The 21,173-nt window shown below is 34.4% G+C and overlaps 1 protein-coding gene and 1 long non-coding RNA gene across 11 annotated transcripts in view; one reads left to right on the top strand and one right to left on the bottom strand.

The window, feature by feature from the left end:
* Nucleotides 1-332: 332 nt before the first annotated feature.
* On the bottom strand, nucleotides 333-15,318 carry LOC724374. 2 transcript variants are annotated; one of them, XR_003304447.1, is made up of 4 exons: nucleotides 13,939-15,318; nucleotides 9,299-10,557; nucleotides 3,391-4,227; nucleotides 333-3,311 (listed from the first exon to the last, which is right to left on the bottom strand). It is a non-coding gene; the product is annotated as an uncharacterized LOC724374 (long non-coding RNA). The 2 variants fall into 2 exon arrangements; XR_001704046.2 differs by lacking the exons at nucleotides 9,299-10,557; nucleotides 13,939-15,318 and adding an exon at nucleotides 5,381-5,801.
* LOC409970 (thrombospondin type-1 domain-containing protein 4) overlaps nucleotides 13,165-21,173 on the top strand; it is a 26,526-nt gene continuing 18,517 nt past the window's right edge. Inside the window, exons 1-2 of one of the 9 annotated variants that reach the window (XM_006571006.3) lie at nucleotides 13,165-13,393; nucleotides 19,239-19,510. In XM_006571006.3, the coding sequence (XP_006571069.1) occupies nucleotides 19,457-19,510 (54 nt within the window). In that variant the 5' untranslated portion in view covers nucleotides 13,165-13,393; nucleotides 19,239-19,456. Of the gene's footprint in view, nucleotides 13,500-13,594; nucleotides 13,615-17,383; nucleotides 17,520-18,795; nucleotides 18,969-19,156; nucleotides 19,511-21,173 lie in introns of those variants that run through there. The other 8 variants (XM_016913703.2, XM_006571009.3, XM_006571005.3 and 5 more) reach the window with 8 other exon arrangements.

Below are 21,173 nucleotides of genomic sequence, written 5' to 3'. Positions count from 1 at the left end.
TAAAATTTATTATATTGTATTAATATTTATGTTATATGGATTATATTAAATTCAATCTTCAAATTTTTCAATCGATCAATTCTTTTCTCTCTATATGAATTTCTATCTTCTTGACAGTAGATAAAATTTGACTATTTGTTGATAAGAAGTTCATAATAATCACAAAATGTAAATAAATTTTAATAAAAGAGAAAAAAAAATATCTAAATAAAGGTTTATTTCATTTACTTTTCATTTTTAAAATTGTACAAACATCAAATGGTATAGCTACCATTTATGAGAAAAATTTTGAACGAAAAAGAACATGATTCATAATTTCGAATTATCTCTGACATATGTTAACTCGATTAAATCGCTGTTTCTAACTTGTTTTTTTAATCAGTGAGAATATTTAACGTTCACACCGTGGGTGGTCATTCGAAAAAGCATTACTATACTTTTATATTCGGTGTCGTGGAGCCAAGAAAATAAATTACACTAATAAAAGTTTCATTGGCGCGACATACCTCTTTCGACATTACTTAATTCATTTTGACACACTGGAAATAAATTTCTAATCGACGATCGATAGTAAAGGAATGCTGTGATTCGGATTCGAATATTGAAAATTTTTGATTGACACACAATTTATTCCTAGAGGACCATTGCTCGATATATCATAATAAATTACAATTTTATGAATTCTTTCACGATAAAGCGAAGAGATTAATATTCCACGAAAGGAAATAAAATATTTAACGTGACGTTTCAGAGAAATACAAAAATATAACCTCGAAAGTCACGCCATTTATTATTCCTCCATAATACAATCATTCTAAACAGTACGTAAGATCGAATGGTAAAAAAAGGACGTAAGGGAACATTGTATTAATCCTGATTTCCCGCAGTGCCCGATAGGAATCTATTCAGAGGTTCAGAGAATAGAATTTCTCGTGATCTTATAAATTCAAATTATCTACGGTTCGATGACTAATGCAACTATGGAAATATCCAAGTAGTACAGGCAAGCGAATAAACACGCGGCTCGTTCAAAGTAAAATGATCAAATGTTCAAGGATGTTATTCAATGTATTGCCACATTGGCGTACCGCAAACTTATTATCACATAAAAGTTATCGATGACAATGCGTAGATATATTTATAATGCGATCGAAATTATCGTCGTGTAATTAACCATTCTTCGTTCATAAAACAAAAAGCTACAAAGTCTTGGATTATATAAGACTTCTTGTAGTATCGATGACAAATAGTCAAGTGGTTACACAATAATTTGTATAATACACTCATATATCCACTTGTAACGTATCCATCCAATTTTTAAATAAACATAAATCCAATCTCCAAAAATTTTATGCCCAATAAAAGCTGTTATCGTATTAGATTTATGACCGTTTCAATCGATGAAAGATAGATGAATGATATATGAATGATGTAACATTTAATCTATACAAAAGGAATAATAATATATACATTTTCCACAATGGCTCGTATTTTAATACGCAAAGGGTTAGAAACGTCGAAGCAAATTCCATTCCACTCCGTGCTCTAACAGATAAACGTAGCCCTATTTAGCACACAAACATGCATCTCCCTCCCAAGGTAAGAAGATGTATCTGCTGTACCTTTCCGGAGCCAATGTAAGAAATTCCTATCTATACACGTATATAACCGTATATATAACAGATATCCATAAACTATATCGATAACATTAATCTTCGCGAAGCACAATGCGATTTTGAATACAATCAGAGCACGTTGTATTTCCCCGCGGTGCCTTATCGACCTTTATAATTTGCAAATTCGACGTCCGGTAAAAAGAGAGATAGAGAGAGAGAGAAAGATCAAGATACATTCATATTCCGTCTGTTTACCGAATGCAATAAACCCCGAACTATATATCGCTTCTCGAGATACAATGTACGAGATTACAAATTCTTGCAAAACTTGATGCCGTAGGGGAATAATCACTCTTGTGCATCGTACGAAACAGATACAGATTCTCTATGTGTTCTTCTACGTAGAGAGGCGAGTTCGAGGCGACTTTTCTCGAAGAGGAAGTCGTATATTCGTTTGATACGAACTCTAACCAGGGACTAGATCAAGCGTACGGTGAATTGATTTTCCCTCGAACGAGGATTATGATCATTTAATTCCTCTGGTTACTGGTGACTCGTTCCATAAGCCACGCTTCGATAACGTCAAATCTGGCGATAAATTAAAACAATTATGGAAAACGGACACGGTCGATCGATGATGTCTGTACAGTGAAAAAAGTATATCTGTCAGTTAGAATACGAATTCGTGGTAAAAGCTGAACCAGATACAAAAATTAGTAATAGAGAGATTAGAAGGTGGATATTGGATATTGGAGATTAAAATTGAGACACGTTGTAATTACGGATATAATATTTTATGTCCCCGTTTCTCTAAGTTCTGCGGATATGATTTTCGATAAGAAACTCGAAATCTTTTACGATTCTTTTTTCGAAAATTTATTCGGATTACGTATATGGGGAATAGATAACAATTCATCATAAACGATGAACAATTTCATCATTAATTGATTTTACCTTATAATTACGGAACCATGTGGAGGAATGCGTTGAAACTATGGTAAGCAGGATGCTTAAGCTTCCATCGAGAATCGATATCTTCCGTTTTACCGGTGGAATCACCATGTGTCTAGATTGAATCTAATGATTTCAGAACAGGTTACGCAGCCGTGTTCAAAGGATCGTGGAAGAGACCCAGCGTCGCATTAAATTTTATCGGTTGTTCCACGTGAAATAATCGTGGGCAGTAATTTCTCGAAACGAGCTTCAATGATCTTCCGATAGATTCATTGTGATTGAAATACTTTCCTTAATTGTGCACGCCGATGATAAAGAAATTATGGCTCGACATAGGTATTTGTTAAATTGAAACCAAGAATGTTGAGATATTTTTTTTTTGTTTGCAATTAAATCTCTTTCCCCCTTTCACACAAGTTTACTTCACATAGATTTCCTCAGATCTGCTTATACTTGCCTAATAAGATTAATCAATGTTCCATTTAAAGCGCCTTTTGTACTATCGAGTTGGTGGAATTTATACTAAAGGAGACCTTATTCTGCCAAGATCAATGAGCAGTACAATATAAATGAAGACAAATAGTTGAACGAAGTTGAAAAGTAAGAAAACTTTATGTAGAAATTGGCGTTTGCTGATCGAAATTCAAGGATCGATCCTTTATCGGTCACGTATTTAAATTTCAATGTTTTGGAATGAAATAACTGCGAAATAGAAATATTTCGACGTTTCCCATCGATCAACTGAAAGAAAAACAAGCAATCGTTTGTAACTTTACTACGTCTCTTAATTTTAAAATAAACATTACGCATTCAAGCTTACCTTTTATATCGATATACTTATTATGAAGTACGTTTAACGTATTCGTATATAATTTAAATTACAAATATTCCTCTATTATTTTTTTTTTTCTATTCTATTATATTACACATCGTATAATACATATTCGATTAATAACATTTCTTTTATCGAATTGCTGCAACAGAATTTTATCTTCTTAATTTTCTCATCAAAGAAGACTTCTTTCACTTTTTAAAAACTTCCTACTTAAACAATTATCATATTTTCTATCATTTACACTTATTTTCCATCATTTGTTCATTATACATCAAAATTAATTATATTGCGATAATAACAGCTACAACAAACACGATCGACCGACCATTCAGTTGCCTTAGAGACAATTGTTTCTTAAGTGTCTAGGCGTATTATACAATAAGCCGTAATAATACAATAAGGCACGTACACGAGCTGTTAATAAACAAAGAATCGCGTACTAGTCTAAATTACACGGGAATATTACTACACGACCTTTAATTTTTACCATATTCTGATATTTAATTTTTTCCTCTATCAACGTTTTAAAACTCGACGCGGTAATTATCGGTCGTGTAAGTACTTTACATGATCCTACGAGTTTGCTTTCACCGCGCACTTTCGTTTTTACTTAACGTTCCGTTCCTTTTTCTTTTTTTTTCTTTTTTTCTCTCTTTCTCTCTCTCTCTCTTTCTCTCTCCTTTTTCACTGTCGTAACTAGAAGAACGATTTATACGCCGATCGTTCCTTCATTTTCTTACTCTCGTCGTTTTCCCTCCGTGGAGATAGATTCGTGTGATGGTAATTGGTGGATCGACAAACGATTTTTGGGCGCCACGATTCCTGGAATCATTCATTCGATTAGAAAATTTATATTTAGGAAGAAAAGGTATTTCAGATGAAATTGAAAGTGTTTTCAAGGAATATGGAAAATGAATGATTTTGTTTTTAATGAATAAAATATCTTTTATGAGACGATTTAATTATAAGCTTTAATTGTAATTTAGAGAAAAGGAGGACAATTTTTTAAATATCTAATATTTGATATAATATATTTTTTGATATTATCTTTTTCTTTTAAAAATATTTTATTCTTTTTTATTCTTTTTTCAATTTCAGAAAAATTTGATATATTTTAATATACTCTTGAAAGCAAGAAACTGGAATAAAGTAATATTATCGATCGATTTATTAATCTGGAATAATCTGGATTAGTGTCAAGTACGATTGATTTAGAATTCTTGGAAATGTTTTGACGTGGTTTTTAAAGTATTCGATTCTACTTTGGTCCATTTGAAATTCTTAGTGCATGGGCAACGATATAATTTATCAAGCGTATAATTTATGTACAATTTAAACAGCAATATATGTTATATTTTTTTCGTAGTTTTCCATTCGATATAAAATTTAGACTTGCGAAATTTGATTCTTAATTGCATTACGCGTGTGACAAATTTTAATACGAAAGTCTGGTACAATATATTACAATATATCGGACAGCAAGTATCAATTAATGAGATATATAATCGAGAGGTAACATTATAATAAATGCCTTAGCAATATAAAATAGATAAATTTTGATTTTAATAATTAAAATTGTGCATAACAGATGTGATAATATTTATTTTATTAGTAATTTGTTTTAATACTAAAAATATTTATAAAAACTATTCCCTAAGCTAGTTTCCCAATATGGATGCAGGCCTATAAAAAGACAACTTGAATATTTTGAAGAACAATTAAAAATTAAATTTTGTTAAAAATTGAATACTAAATCTCTTTATATATTTCTCACGTGAACAAAAATCTTTAAGGTATCGAGGTGTGGCACAAAATATTAAAAACTGGAAACAATAAACCATTTAATTTAATTCACAACAAGTATTGAATTATACTGATGATAAATAAAAATAAATAATTATTAATAAATTGATAAATATTGTATTACGAAAAGTATATATCAGAAATATCAAAAAAATTAGAAAACGAAAATCACTCGCATGGATCATTCTGTAGTCACGGTTGTGTTCAGAAATGTCGAAGCTTAGATGGGTGTGCTCCTTTCTCTCTCCCTTGCGTACATATACGTATCTTCAGCCCCGATCTATTTGCCGAACCACTCCTATCGATGTATCACGACGTGCACTCGACGCTGATGCAACTCTATTAATGACGCTAAATGGCGCTCTCGACGTCACAAAAGTGGCACACGCCCGACGTTCGACGCCAGGGTATTCGTGTATTTCGCTAAAATGCGGTTTTCGCATGTGAAAACGCCTCCAGGAATTTTCATACGATCGATCGACGATGTGACGCAATCCTATCAGTCTGGATCGATTTTTTCTTCACTTGAGAGAAACGAACAACGTGTCTTGATTTTCCGGTTGAACGATCTTTCGATGGAAAAATTGAAAACGTAAAAGGTATTCTCAGAATCCTTTTAATTCACGTGATATTAATAATTAATTTATCCTCAGAATTTTATTCAAGACTTTTCAATTCTTTTAATTGATTTGAGAATTTTTAGAATGGGAATGTATTAATAAAACTCTGAAGAAAGTGAGGAGAATTTTGTAATAAAATCTATAATACGTATATAATAATTATTAAATTTCCGGGAAATAAACGAGGATGAATTTTGATGGATTCCTTAATGGAGATTTCTTAGACTCTATATTTTCAAAGATTGTTTCGAACGATACTTTGCATCGTGAAAAGTATATAGTTTATAGCGATATATTTAAAAGTAAAGTTTGTTTATCTAAAATATCGTATAATAACAAAAGATTAATAATTGGATACGTGATTATCCAAATATTTTATTTACGTAGTTAAATCGTTCTCACATTACAGGTAATCATCTAGTAAAATGCTTGTAATTGAATTTCTAATATTATGAATTTAGAGAATATTCTGAATACAATGTTTCAAACGTGAAAAAGAAGAGTTAAACCGTAATTACTCATTAAAAATTCAACTGACGAGATAATGAGCGGTTTAGTTACTTAAAATAGATAATTATTCTATTTTATTTCAAATAACAACGAAAATAGAACACTGAAAATGATTTAATGATAGTATTTATCTCAAACCATAACCTTACTGATACCACTATACTACCAAGATGTTCCAAGGTAGCATTTAAACATTTTTAAAATTTTTCTTAAAATATACTAAACATATTTACATACAGAAGTGCATTATAATTTTATTTATCATTCTACACTCATCAAATTTTTCATAATAATTGTTATTTTATATCGCAACATGTTTAATAATAATGTATTGTACTATATAAATATTGCGTTTTATTATAGTGAAATTTGATTATCGATAATCCTAATTTGATTAACAAATTCTTCGAAATACCACAAGCAAATACTTTTAAAATTAATATTATTACTTTCATTATCTCGAATATCTACATTTAATTAATAGAAAAAGAAAAAGATTAGACAAAAAATCTAACTTCTGCTTCTAATATTTTTTAATCTAGAAGATAAAAAAACAAATGTTAAAAGATTTAAAGATAGAGATTTCTCCTCGTTAAAACTATGGCAGAATGTTTAGACACAATTTTAATGTCTTCATTCCATCCTAACGTCCAAGCTCAAAAATTGTATTGCATGAAGCTCGTTCCTCGTAGCCGGACCGTGTCGCATTGAGAATACCTTAGATGTTTTAGGTCATCGCCTAATATTAAACCTCGCTAGCAGCGATTGAGCTGTTCGTAGAGCGGATTTTAGCGATGAATTATGCCCGGGATGTTATTAACGCGTTATGAATTGCCCGTTTATTTCCATGCCTTAATAAATAACGGTCAGCGAATCTTGGAAAAATTGGAGCAACCGCGATGCTGCATCGCGTCAAGATATTTCTAAACGCGTTACGCAGATAAAAGTTGCACGGGCTCGCGTACAAAGAAACTATTTATTGCGATTTGCAAGGTAAATTGCGAGCAATTACTGCAATCTTGGCTTCTGAATGATACGTACGCTCGATATGAGTTAACTTAGCTCGATGCACCGGGGTTCATTCGAACAAGCTTGAATTAGTAATACCAAGGTAGAAAATGACTTTCCTCGGCTTCGAGATACACCTAAACGGTAAACGATAGCCGCGATTAAAACGCGAGGATTCAAGATTCCTCGAGATAGAGCGGCTCTAGTGATCGGTCGTGATGGAGGAACAAATGCATAATCATTGTAATGCGACAGTGAAGGATAAGAAACGAAAATCGATGAAGAAGATTTTCTTTCGTCGAGAAATGTCTCGTTTAAATGAGAATTAAACGGAACAAGTTTATCCTATTAATGAAAGTCTAGGCATTACAATTTATAACTTAATAAATTACGGAAAAATAAGGTGACGAGTGATTGGTGGACAGCTATACTACAACCACGTAGAAGGGAAGAATTTCTATAACAAATAGTTGAAAATTAATTATTCAATTTATTAGCTATAAATATTAGCGGATAATTATCATTGCTATAGAATCGAGTTTATTGATTAAAAATTTATTAGCGAAAGAAACATAATTGTAATAATATTTACGTATTTAATATCGCGTAATTTAAAATTTTGCTTTCGAGGGAGCGGCTTCGAATCAGAGATCCCTTCGAGTATTGGTTAATGTAATATTGACGTGTTTTAAATTATTACGCACGTATTCCAAATGACTATTCGACATTTTAGACACGGTAAAATGGACGCGATCTCGACACGGAGCACTGCTTGCTCTTGTTTCGCTCGTTATTCAACGTGTAAATCAATCGATCGTTCTCGCTTCAGTGGAACAATTATGATGCAACGTTAATGATACCAATGGGTCGTGTCATCGAGTCAACGACACTGCCAGTAGAGATGATAAAAAAGCAGGTAGCCGTTGGTTCACCATGCCATAATTGTATCCAATTGGTTTAATAAAAGTCTTGGAAGATTATTTCGGAAGAAGGAAAAGGTTCGATGTAAAAATATCGCTGTAGAAAACCGATAAATAAATAAATAATAAAATTCATTTTTAATTAGAATTATAATATAGATAATTTTCATCGATTTTATCGCAAATTTATTCAATAAAATTTTTAATTTATATATATAAAATAATATATATATATACGAATAATTTTCTATTTTCGTTGGATGCGAAGAAAAAATATTTCGCGAACGTTCGTGACTGTAAAATGCAGTTTTATATTATTTTTATATTTGAATATAAAATTTCATTGCTTACTCAAAAACAGATTCTTTTAACAATCCATTAAAATATCTCAATAAGCAAACGAGAAGCAAAGGTTAATTAAACAAAGTACATATTAATATAAATGTACATATTCGATTCTAAACAGAGAAAACAAATAAACGGTTTACAATATTTTATGAATATTCATAGAAAGCATGAAACATGCAAGTATCAAAAACTCGATTTCTTAAGTACCATCATTCAATTCGAATGAATATTTGATACGATTGTAACATTTGAAGTAATATTGCAAGTAATACCGCGCCTTCGGTTTCGTGATTCGTCAAAGCGTGGAATCGGTCCAGAAGAAAATGTCCACGATAATTTTCATAAATAACCCTAACATCCATTTCGCTTATCTTCACTAACGATCGTTATTGATTTATGCGCTTAATACCGGACCAAGATTTTATCGATAAGGGAACAAGCTTTATTATAAGATACTTTAACAATGATAAACATTTCATTTTGATATATGATTTGCCGCGCGAGTTAATCGCGAATGTCATCAACGCGAATCTGATTTTCACCTCGTCTTGATTCCCTTATTGCAACAGGTATTCGTTTAATTTTCTTAGATTCGTTTCTTGCCAACCTTTCATTCCTGTTGGCTTTCAGCCAGTTAAATTTGTTTCTGATCATCATTCACAACACCTATATATATATATATACCCATATCTTTTTTTGCCTCGTTGCTCTAATGTTGTTGCTATCCTTCAGTATTCCTTTTTCTTCTTGCTTCTTACGCTTCCCTTTCGCTCTTCGTTTTCATCATTTTCCTCCTCCCGTGTTCAACGTTCCTTTCCTCTCCCTTTCTCTCCCTCCTCCCTATTCTTTCTTAATAAAGAGAATAAACTCAGAGGATCGACGCCATTGTTGATCGAGGAAAATTCGCGAGCAACTCGATCGGAAATACGTCTACGTCCCCGGTGGATCAAGAGGATGATCCAAACGCGATATATTTATATACGACGCGTAGACCAGAGGCTGATGAACGATGATGATATAACGAGGGAGATGCACTCCGGACGTCTCGTAGGAATGCAGCAATTTAGCGATATCAGCCAGACCGACGCGGCTAATTCTATCTACGCGCCACTCGATAATTTGCTCGGTGGAAAATTAGATCGGCACCGCTGAGAAATCGCTAATTACCGATCCCTCTTCCTCGATCACGCGTGGAACCGATCCCATCCACTGCGGGAACACACACTGGAACACCTGAGGAGGAGGAGGAGGAGGAGGAGGAATAGGAGGGGATCCGATCGCGTGGATTTCGAATTTCCTCGAAATTGGAGCATCGAAGTTGGATCGATTGATGCTACACTGATTACCGATTATCCATCCGAGGAACTGGAACAGGTATGTAATAAAGAGTTTCTATTTGATCCATGGATTGTAATTTTGTCGGAGATTAGAGAGTAATTGGGACAACGATATCGATCTTTGATTATTATGCTCGTTTCATTCGAAAAGGCATACATGGACGGAGTGAATTTGAAGTTGAGAGATTTTTAAACTAATTCGAAAAAAGTCGAAGTTGATTAATTCGCGGGGAGAAAGGAGGATCGTTTGATTTTATCGAAGTGGTTCGTAGGTTAATGAATTTAAATTGGCTTGATTAATTCGATTCGAGAAAGGGGTGTTTATGAATTTTATGGGGTGTTTGACTTTATCGGTGATCTCTTTATAGATTGTTCTGGTAGTGGTCGATCGATATGGCACATCTTGGTAAGGCTGATATAAAACGCTCAACGGAAACATTGTACGAGGATAATAAATCGATGGCCTCCACTCGAAACACAAACGGTACAAACACTCGTGGTGATATATTTCAGTATAGTGTGCTCGATTAGGCGATAAATAATCGAAAAGAAGCGGAATATTTGAGGTCTGGATATCACGAGCTAGACAGATATTGTTGCGTTAATCTGAAAAAAATACATTTGTGACGTAAAAAGTGTGAATTTTACTCACGGATTATGTAATAAACGATTTGGAAAGATTATTACCATAATATAACGTTATTAAATATATTAGATGGAAAGTAATACAATGTGGGAAGATGGGATTCTAATGTGAATATGTGAGTTTAAGTAGTGTGAAATATTAGTATCGTATTTCTGAAAGAGATTAATATCGTGTTACGTGCACGACGTGTCCGTGAAAAGTATCGTTCGCGTGGCGAATATTGTCTTTGATCAGGATATTCGTTGATAAAAAGAAAAAAAAAATTAAGGGAAAAAATATTTTTTATAACATTAAAGAAAAACAATTCAAATTTCGTCCAAAATAAAAGTGAAAGCAAACAAATTTGGATTGGTCACAATAATCTGAAGCTCTTTTAATTAAAAAGGAAGGGAGAGGAAAAGAAAAATAAATTCAGTAAATGAAAAGAAAAATAGAGATGAAACTGAAATTAAAATTAATTAATAGAATTTCAAAATGATTGTCGACAAATCATTTATAATCGAGAAGAGAATATCTGGGAGCGAGCAAGAGAGCAAATCATCGAATCGATCGATACGCCATAGGCGAGAGATCGAGAGAAACACCGGTTCCAGTATTGATATCGATGCAGTTGATAATGTATAAATATTTAACGTTATTCAGGATGCGTCCATAACTACGATTACGCGTTATATCCACGTTTCGTATCATCAGCGATCTTTTCTTACGACCGGTTGCTCGCTCTGCTCCCTTTTTCCTTCCCGAGAGACGAGGGAAAGACTAAACCACGTTCGTCGAATCTCCTCGCTTCTCTGTTTTCGCTCGATACCTCGTCGGTATTAGAACTCCTGGTAGAAGCGGTGACATCGGTTTTCGATATTATTCAACGATATTTATAGGATCGATTTTCAACGCCGCTCCGGAACGGATGATGCAGGAAAAGAAACGTATATAACAGTGTATTAAACTCGAGATAATATCTGCTGTGTTCCGAGATGGGATAAATTTACGGTGGATAAAGATTTTATTATATTTTCTTTTTTTGAATATTTTTAGAAATGTAAACGGGGAATGAGGCGGTGATTGTGCGCGGTGAATGAAAAGGGAATCGTGGAAATTAATGGAGCTTTGAATGTAAATTATTATCTGTAACTTTTGGTTTTCCAAAGGTTTGTTATTTTAATTTAAAAAGAAAAAAAAAGAAATATTCGAAAAATAATATTTTTACGAAGTTTACTCAAATTTTTAGTTTATTTAAAAATTTAGGAAAAGTTTATTTCGCCTCGACAAAAGAGAATTTTGCTTTGCAATATTTTTTAGAGAATAGATAAATTTATTTTGCGTTTTCTTAGAACGCGATTTAAACAAAGTTTTTTCCTTCGTAAAATTATAATTAATTCATTTTTGATGTTTCGATCATTAAATGATTTAATAAAACATATTTTGCGAAATATAAAGCAATAGTTCAAGGATGAGAGAAATGCCGATAATGTGGGAGGATCTCTCGGTATTTCGTTTCGAACGATGCACGTTTCGTGTGGATTATGGGACTAAAATTAGTTAAATCTCTTGTTACCTAGTCGGAAGAGTTTACAAAAAAAAAAAAAAAAAGAAAAAAAAACCGATCACGACACAACGGTACAAACAAGCCTGTTAAACCGACTATACGTTCACGTAAGCTCCTTTCGCGATAAACAACCATTATAAGAACCACTTAATTCTTTGCTACTTTTACTCCGGACCAGATGCATCGAGTTCGTTGCCAGTGTTAAAAATCCATTATCGAGAAGAAGTACACGCGAAAGAGACAAGACTTTTTGTTCCTTTCTTGCATTTTGTCAGAAGAACGAGTTATTTTAGGGTTAATCTTTGAATCCTCCACTTAAACTTTTTTTAAACTCTTGTTACTAAAAAACTTACGTCTTCTCGTGAATTTCTTCACTGTTGTTATCCTGAAATATATATATTGACAAATTATAAAGAAAAATTGAACCTCTTCGAATCTTTGCATTTTTAAAATTATTTTCCGAATATTATAGCAGATATAACTTTTTATCGATGTTAAAAAAGTTATAGATCTCTCGAGTCCTCCTCACTTTTCTATTATATACGCTAGCCGAGCTTCATTAAATCTAAAAAAAAAAAAAAAAAAAAAAGAATCTAAAAAAAAAATAATACGTAGTCACCGAAATAAAAAAAACACTAGGAAATAGTCGAGGCTAAAAGCATCCGTTCTCAATTGCTGTTATACGCGCTTTTAAAAACTTCCATGAGTCAAGCTCTGAAAATTCCATTCCGCTTAATAATTCACCGATTTCCTTCCTCGATCCGCGGCCATTTCGTCTCTCGATCGAGTGAAAAAAAAAAAAAGAAAAAAAAAGAAGAAAAAAAGAATAAAAGAAAAATGGAGAAAGGGGATGATGGGGAGGGGAAAAAAGTGGTGAACAGAGGTGAAACGGAAGGAAGGGATGGGAAAGAGATGAGATCGGAAGCGTGGCGTGGTCAGGTGACAGACAAAGGTGGAGTCCCCTAAAGCTGCGTTCATAGAGCAGCGCGAGACACACCGCTGTATAAAGTCGATCCTCCACCGACGGGAGCCGTCAGTTCGGCACGACACCTCTGTAAAGCACGACAGAGGAACTCGCTTCTCGGTATTCTGTAACATGCATCACGCTACCGTCGCTGCGGCTTCTCATTTGATCTCAAAGATCTCAACGGCCGACAAGTGAATCGCATCGTGAATCTATCGATTGGAAATATCGTGGACTCGGATTAATCGTGAATCGATCGGCGGAGACGAGATTCGAGAGAGTTTTGGTACGGAAACGTAAACACAATCGAGTCAGGAATAAAAATATGCTCGATCTTTACGTCGCACGTAAACGTTGTGACGACAAGTAATTTTGTTCTAATCTCTTCGTAGGTGATACTTATTTGTGTTAATTCAGTGAATAATTTCTTGAATATAGTTTATTGATTTAATTGTTCCATGGAGAATTTTATATATATAATGGGCATTTAATAAAGTTGTTCTAAAGGTGATCTTGATCTTGATTAGGTTGTAAGAAAGGTTTGCTATGAAATGTAGTACAAGTGCATTCTTTTTTTTCTTTTCTTTCTTCTTTTTAACGTGAATGTAGTAAATGTCATGTTCGTATTTAAATATACATATATACATACATATATATGAGGAAAATAATTATATAACAATATTTGTTATTAACAAATTAATTTTGTGGATCGAAACATATGGATCTTTTTCTTGTGAAATTTTTTTCTCGAAAATAAAACATGACAAATAATATATTAATATTTAGGATATACACGAAGGCTTCGATATTTCGAAAAAAGATAAGGTTTACCTTGTTTAACTTTTCCTCCTCTCTCGTTCTTGTTCAATTGGAATTTTACTATCACCATGACAAATTGATCTCATGTCTCGAATCTTTTTTTACATCGGGATTGTACCAGATACTAATGTCGGTACACGGTCGACACGATTTTTCTCATCGGCCGGCCAACTTGTCGTTCGAATTCCAACTGTTTAAAGTTCAAAGGTGATCGAATTCCCGTGACGAGCATGGATTTAACACGTATTCCCTCGCCCCAAGGATGATATTTTATCTTGTTGAAACACGTTGACAAATTGAAAGAGCAAGATTAAGATACGTAAAGAACGTGTCGACGATGGCCCATTAAAGATTCGAAATATTTCTGAAAATCGTGGCAAAATTCTGCGAATCGAGCTATGACGTGAAACCTCGTCCCAGACAGTTATAATCTCTCTCTTTTTTTTCTCTCTCTCTCTTCTTTTCCCTCATCACGCTGCCGCGACACCACGAGACTATTTTTCTATCACAACGTACGCGGAACACAAGTTTAAAGCACTTTGTCTGCACACAAATCTAAATTTACGATCCCTTTGACGGCTTCCAAAGCTATTTTCGTGGACGAATGCAAGCGGCCTTGACTTTGTGTTCCTTCTTCGCGCGTGAATCTCGTTCTCACGTACCGGAAGAACCCGTGAAAACGTAATCACTAATATTGTTTAACCATTTTCATCTCGATCAAAAGTATCATCCTTGATATCCAAAACTTCCGTACATAATGCAAACCATGAATTTTAATTGCGTGTATTTTCTATCAAAATCATTCTGTCAATATCTATTATTATATAACTTGTTAATTATTAACTTTCAATTTCCAGAAATTTAATTCGAAGTGTTAAAAAATATATATAAAAATAATAATAATAAATCCTTTTCCACTTCTGTAAGATTAGAAATAGGTCAAAACAGAAATATTTCAACGTGCCCTTAAATCAAAAATCCATAGTTTGTTGCAAAATCCTCGATTCATCTATCATCTTGAAAACGTAAAAACGTAACTCCAACTATCAAATATCACGAAGAAGACCTAATTTCTGTTACACGCACGATTATCTCATCGGTTTTGTTTGTTGGAAAATCGTTTCTGCCGATCGGTCATTTCACAAACGCGTATTATTAATAGTTCACGATCCCGATGGATCGATAATCGTAAAAATAAACGATGGCTCGCGTTATACCGACACTTGCGCAAGTACTTACTTAGATCCATCGGAATGGTGGTATTCTTACAACCGTGTTCCCTTATTGTAACAAAGTAACAGTGGTCTCGTAAAATATCGGTTGTGAAAAAAAAGAAAAAAAATAGACATAGCAAAGAACAGTGGAAGCCGTTTGACGAGGCCATTTTTCAATGTAATTAACACGTAGATTGGGATTCGATAATATTATATAAATTACTTTCTTATAAAATATATATTATTAACATTATTAAGAGATAAAGTGTTGGAAAAATTGTCGAAGAAATTATTAATTGATAAAATTTTATTTATAAATTTAGAAAATTAATATTCGGAATATTGAATGGAAATTTTCTTGACAGAAAGAATTAATGTGTCGTAAAAATTTACCATTCGTTTAAACTATCGTTTCGATAAAAAAAGATTCCTCTTTCTTGATAATTTTTAAAATTAGCACTCGTCGAAGTAGAGAAACTTAAAACGATCAAAAAGGAAATAATTATTGACGAATAATTTATCGTTAGCGGAAAATACAAAAATTTCTTGCCCAATTTAATATTTTGTCTCCGCGTTACGACATCGTTGACCGATAGACGGACTCGTTTTCTGAAATGTTGCGCCATGAACGAAATATTCCGTGGCGCCATTTCGTTCGAATGACATATACAGACAACTACCGAATATACATAACCCATAAATTCATATTCACCCGCAACTCGATTACTTATCGCGCACTTACAACGCTACTTAGAACTTGCAACATTCAACCGGCAATAACTTCCAATTAATATGCACGCGTGTTGCCACCTAAAACTAATAAATAATCGGCTAATAATAATTTAATTACCTCTAAATAATTTGTTGAATAACAAATTCAACAAATCGTGTTTTCCAACTCGATGAACATTCCTTCTGAATGCGAATATTCCACTCACGAATAATATTTTAATCTATATCTAATTGGCTAATGTTCCTCGTAAAGATCGGATAAAATATGTAATCGGCCCGGGAATATGTTTTACCATTTATATAAATTTGCACGGATACAATTTTTCTCCGGATTTTTCTTGTACTTTATTGCATCACGTGTTTCCGTCCACGATGCCAACTGAATCCAACACGGTTACGCGAACATAAATTAATTTCGCCAACGAAAAAAAAGAAAAGAAAAGAAAAAAGATAGAGCAACACACAAATGAAAACCACTTGTAACATAAGTAGCTAACGTAATAATATATTCTATCTTCTACGAAAAAGAATCTCATATTTATAGACCAAGTAGCTCATAACTTCTCTATCAAACCGATTTTAAAACGGTGTATTTACGATCTACAAATACCTAAGATTGTAATTCACGCAATCTCTCACTCAATGAATTCAATTTTTCTCTCATTGAATCGCCGCGATAGAAAGAAAGAAAAAAAGAAAAAAAAAAGAAAAAGAAAAATAAGCAATCCAACGTATATATATATATATATATATATATATATATATATATATATATATAACCCAATGTACGTAATTACAGTTCCAATAATTCCGTCTTCTTATTTCCCTCTTGCTTCATAAATTCCACGTGTTGCAGCCACCCAGCGCTATTCCAATTCCGCAAAATAAACACAAACTAATCCCCTTTGGCCCCGAATACCGGGCCCATAAATTAATCCCCTCGACCCCTATATAGCAGCGGCACGAGCTCGAAAAACAAGGCTCCATAAACAATAGATCAAAAAATGGCGATAATGTAAACCGGGGGGGAGATACACGTAATTGAGATCGATCTACTGGAACCATCGAGGTTGGCGCCAGCCGATAAAAATGGCGGCTTGTCGCGGGTCGAAACTTTTCATATCGCGCTTACGTTATATACGCATATAATTGAGAACGAAAGGAAGGATGGAATGCAAGGAGGAGGAGGAGGAGGAGGAGAAGAGGGAGAGGGAGGGGAAGGAGGGGGGGATAAAAATATTTTTTTCCGACTAGCGCCGGCGCGCTTTCAGCAGAGATAATTCTACGTAGGAGAAACGATTACGTTCGACAGGTCGACGCACGACTAATATCGATTCCCGTCTAACGCTCACTAACAACTGGAGCATGAAGGCATTATGTGCGCCTTTATACGTACACACGTGAACGACGGCACCTCTAATATCCAATTTCCTTCGTGTCGCATCATAACTCGTTTCTCACGATGCAAAATATCTTGATCGCGCGTCGGAACGGGCCTGTGTTGTTTCCTATCGGTGCAAGTGTCGCGCGAGTGTTGTAGGATACGCGTGTGCGTCGATGGCGGTGCTCGTGAGTCGGTCTCGATAAAAAGTTTTATTGGACGGAATCGAGTTTTCGAGTAGCGGATGGTGTACTTAAGATATTGAGGTATAGCGAGTGAATAGGAGATTTCGGAGCCACTCGAAAATCGGTGTCGTTGGATTTCTTTCTTTCTTTCTTTTTTTTTTTTTTTTTTTTTTTAAGAGGGATAGAGAAGCGTGTTTGGGAAATCGGTTCGATCGTTTTTTTCTTTGGAAGGGATGGAATGCTTGGAATTTTATGGCGCAGTTTTTTTCTACTCGAGCTTTTTTTGTGTATCGTATGATCGATTTGACGATTCTTCTTTTTTATCAATCTTATAACAAAAAAGAATGAAGATAATTTAGTCGATCATATTTTGGGAAAATTCTTTTCTAATTGCAAGGGGGTATTCTTGTTTTCGGGCTTGTATTCTTCGTTTCAGATTTTCTTGCTTAATATCGCAAAAAAAAAAGAGAAGAAAAATGTTTTCGATCGTCTCGAAACAAAACGAGAAACATCAATTTGCCGATAATGTGCGCTGCACCGCGTCATCCGGAAATCGAGGACGCGGCTTAAAAATAGCAGCCGATCCTCCACCTACCTTCAACCGGCATTAAAATATTGTTCAAACGTTGAATATATTTTTTTCCGTCGAGGTGTGCTCCATTCTACAACCAGTACAGAAAACGGCGCCTTTCTTAAAACAATCCTAAAAATAGTCGGCGATTTCCAAGACTTTGTCGTTCCGCTTTCTCGATGAAACCGCTCCAAACATTGCTTTATGTCTGTGTGTTACACGTATTCGTCATTAGCACGTGTCAACTTAATTATCATCAAACCAGCATGTTCATGTCACACGTCCAATTATTTTTATTAATACGACAACACGTAACAACTTCTTCTTCTTCTTCTTCTTCTTCTTCTTCGTTTCGTTATAAAGAAATTCAATCGATTCTCTTACGAAATCGAAACGAATCGATCGTGTAATCCAATCGTGCTCGATATAATACTACTGTGTAATTTCACTTCAAACTTATCGATCATTCCTGTCGACACCAAGTTTCATTAGCCAATTTCTTATTGGCTTCTTATTGGTAGGAATAATCACGTCCTAAGCTCGAGGAAAGTGCATTTGGTGAAACGAGAATGGAAACGGGAGCGACGAAAAATCAGAAAAGGTCATCGATTTATCAGTCTCTTGTAATTATAGTTCAAACTATAACACCCCATATCTCCTGTCCTGCTTGGATCCTGGTGGAACTCCGTAAATAATTTCTTTATCTCCATTATCCTTCTATCCCGGTGTACACTAACGCGATCACAATTTAGATATCTGCGTGGAAATTCCTACATTGGATAAGAAGTAACCCGAGAAACAATAAATAATATCCGCGTATCGGTGAATCGGTGGAAAAGTTGGCGTGGAAAATTGCCAGGGAAACTGAATATCGTGAGAAGCTAATATAGAAGGTGTGAAAGGAAGAATAGAGATTCTTGGTTAAATTCATTAATGTCAGATTTGTAATGTCAGATAGAGTAGGTATTTTATTGAGAGATAAATCTAAGAGATAAGGAATAAATCGAAATTTCTACGAATGAAGAATATTTATCGTTTAATTTTAGAAGAACGAAACTAAACTTTTAGACAAGAGAAAAGGGGGAAAAAGCATTTGAAATCCATTTTTTGAAATCTTCCTTCATTCGTTATTTAATTTTAATCAAAGATACGATTGAAGGAGGATCAAGAAAGGAAACGTAAGTTTTATTAAATTATATCGTAATGGTGTGATTCGATGGTGCGAGTAGAAAAGAAGAAGAGCGTGTACGAGTGAAATATGGCATCGTGATTTCAATGACAGTCGAGGGAATTAAAAACTGGATCGTGGTGTGATGCAAAACGACTGTCGTGCTCGAAAAATGATGACGAATAATTGTTCTCGAAATCGCTTCGAATCTCATCTGGAAGAATATTAATGGGAAGAAGCTTGTGGAAGATGATACGTGGAGCGTGAACCGGAAGAAGAATGTTCTCCAAGATGGATCAAACTGTTCTGCTCTCTCTGCTGATATCATTGACGGTAAGATTTCGAATGTTAACAACCAAGGAACGTCGAAACGTGATTTAACGCGTGTTACATGGTATAATTTCTGGGCTGGGTCCAATTTGACTCGAACTTCAATGCCAAACTCGTAGATTAAATTAATGTGCAATCGTTTGGACCGGCTGTGTTCGTGTATGGAAAGGAAAAAAAAAGAAGGGGGGGAGAGGGAGAGAGTAAGTGCGGAGGCGGTGTCTTTGATGCTGATTCAAAGGACTCTCTTCTTTGAAACGCTAGATACGTCATCGATTTTTATGGTACTTTTGTAAGCTTGGCTTGGTTTTGAAATTAAGGAATAAATTATTCAGTTGAGTGTTTTAATTCCGACTGAATATGGACTTGACTTGGTTGATGCTAAAAGTTATATTCTTAGCCAGATGCTTCCTCTCGACGAGTTAATTTTGAAATTCACAAAATTTCAAATGTTAAATTATTATAATATTACTATGCTATGCAAGAGACATCGCACTTAACCATCACTTTTAACTTTTAACTCTTTCTTAGATGTGTCTTAATCGATAAACATATTTCTGTTCTTTCTTATAGGCCTTCTTTCTTATTATCACCTGAAAATAAAAGTAGTTATTTTTACAATTACTATAATATATATATACTATACAATTACTACAAATGTTAAATTATTATATTATTATGCTATGCAAGAGACATCACATTTAACCATCACTTTTAACTTTTAACTCTTTTTTAGATATGTCTTAATCGATAAGCATATTTCTCTTCTTTCTTATAGGCCTTCTTTCTTATTATCACCTGAAAATAAAAGTAGTTAGTACAAATTTTTTTTAGTACAATTACTATTACATATATATACATATATTTCTTACATTATATACATATTTCTCTTCTTTCTTATAGGCCTTCTATCTTATTATCACCTGAAAATAAAAGTAGTTACATTAGTACAATTACTATATTACTATATTCATCCATAACATCTAACATTTTATACTTTCAATCGGCATCGATGAAAATTAATTTCTCGATTCCTCGGCACAGCGAAGGCCGCCCAGTTGATAACCTCCAACTCGTGCAAGGATATTATAATTTATACCCTGCACGAAAATCGTCATACCGGTCGGCCATCGGAGGTGATCCGTTGAAAGACAAATTAGAGGATATCTGGCGCCTCGTGCTTTAAACTCGTCCGCGTTCTCGGCACATGCTGAAAAGCACGGCCGCGCGCGGTCCCCCCCTCCTTCTTTTTTCCCCTTTTTTCTCCTCTCCTCTCTTTCTTCCATCCTTTCCTCCTCTTCCTCTTTTTTTTTTCTTCCTCCTTTTATTTTCGTTTCTCCTCTTGGAGCCCGCTCGAGCCGCTCTCGAGAAAACCGAGAGAGTCGACGAGGGCTTACCACCACGGGCCAATAAAAAGTATCACGCGAACGTGTCTCATCCGTGTCACGATGATAAGAGTGACTCTTTTTGGGAGCATCTCTTTATCCGTGCGTGTCACTGAAATTCGTCGAAAGCGTGTCGGTGTATTTCTTCTCGACACCAACAGTCAGAGAGAGAAAGAGAGAGCCGCCAACCTCGAGTAGGAGTTTCTCCGCCGACTTTCTTTCGAGCTTCTATGCTTAAAACAGAACTGGCCGCGCTCGTAAATTAATTTCTCGTGGAGAACGAT

The sequence above is a fragment of the Apis mellifera genome, linkage group LG1 (genome assembly GCF_003254395.2).
Source record: "Apis mellifera strain DH4 linkage group LG1, Amel_HAv3.1, whole genome shotgun sequence".
Taxonomy (NCBI): Eukaryota; Metazoa; Arthropoda; class Insecta; order Hymenoptera; family Apidae; genus Apis; species Apis mellifera.
Note: the sequence above shows the minus strand (reverse complement) of the source record. Positions and strands in the feature narration are given on the sequence as shown.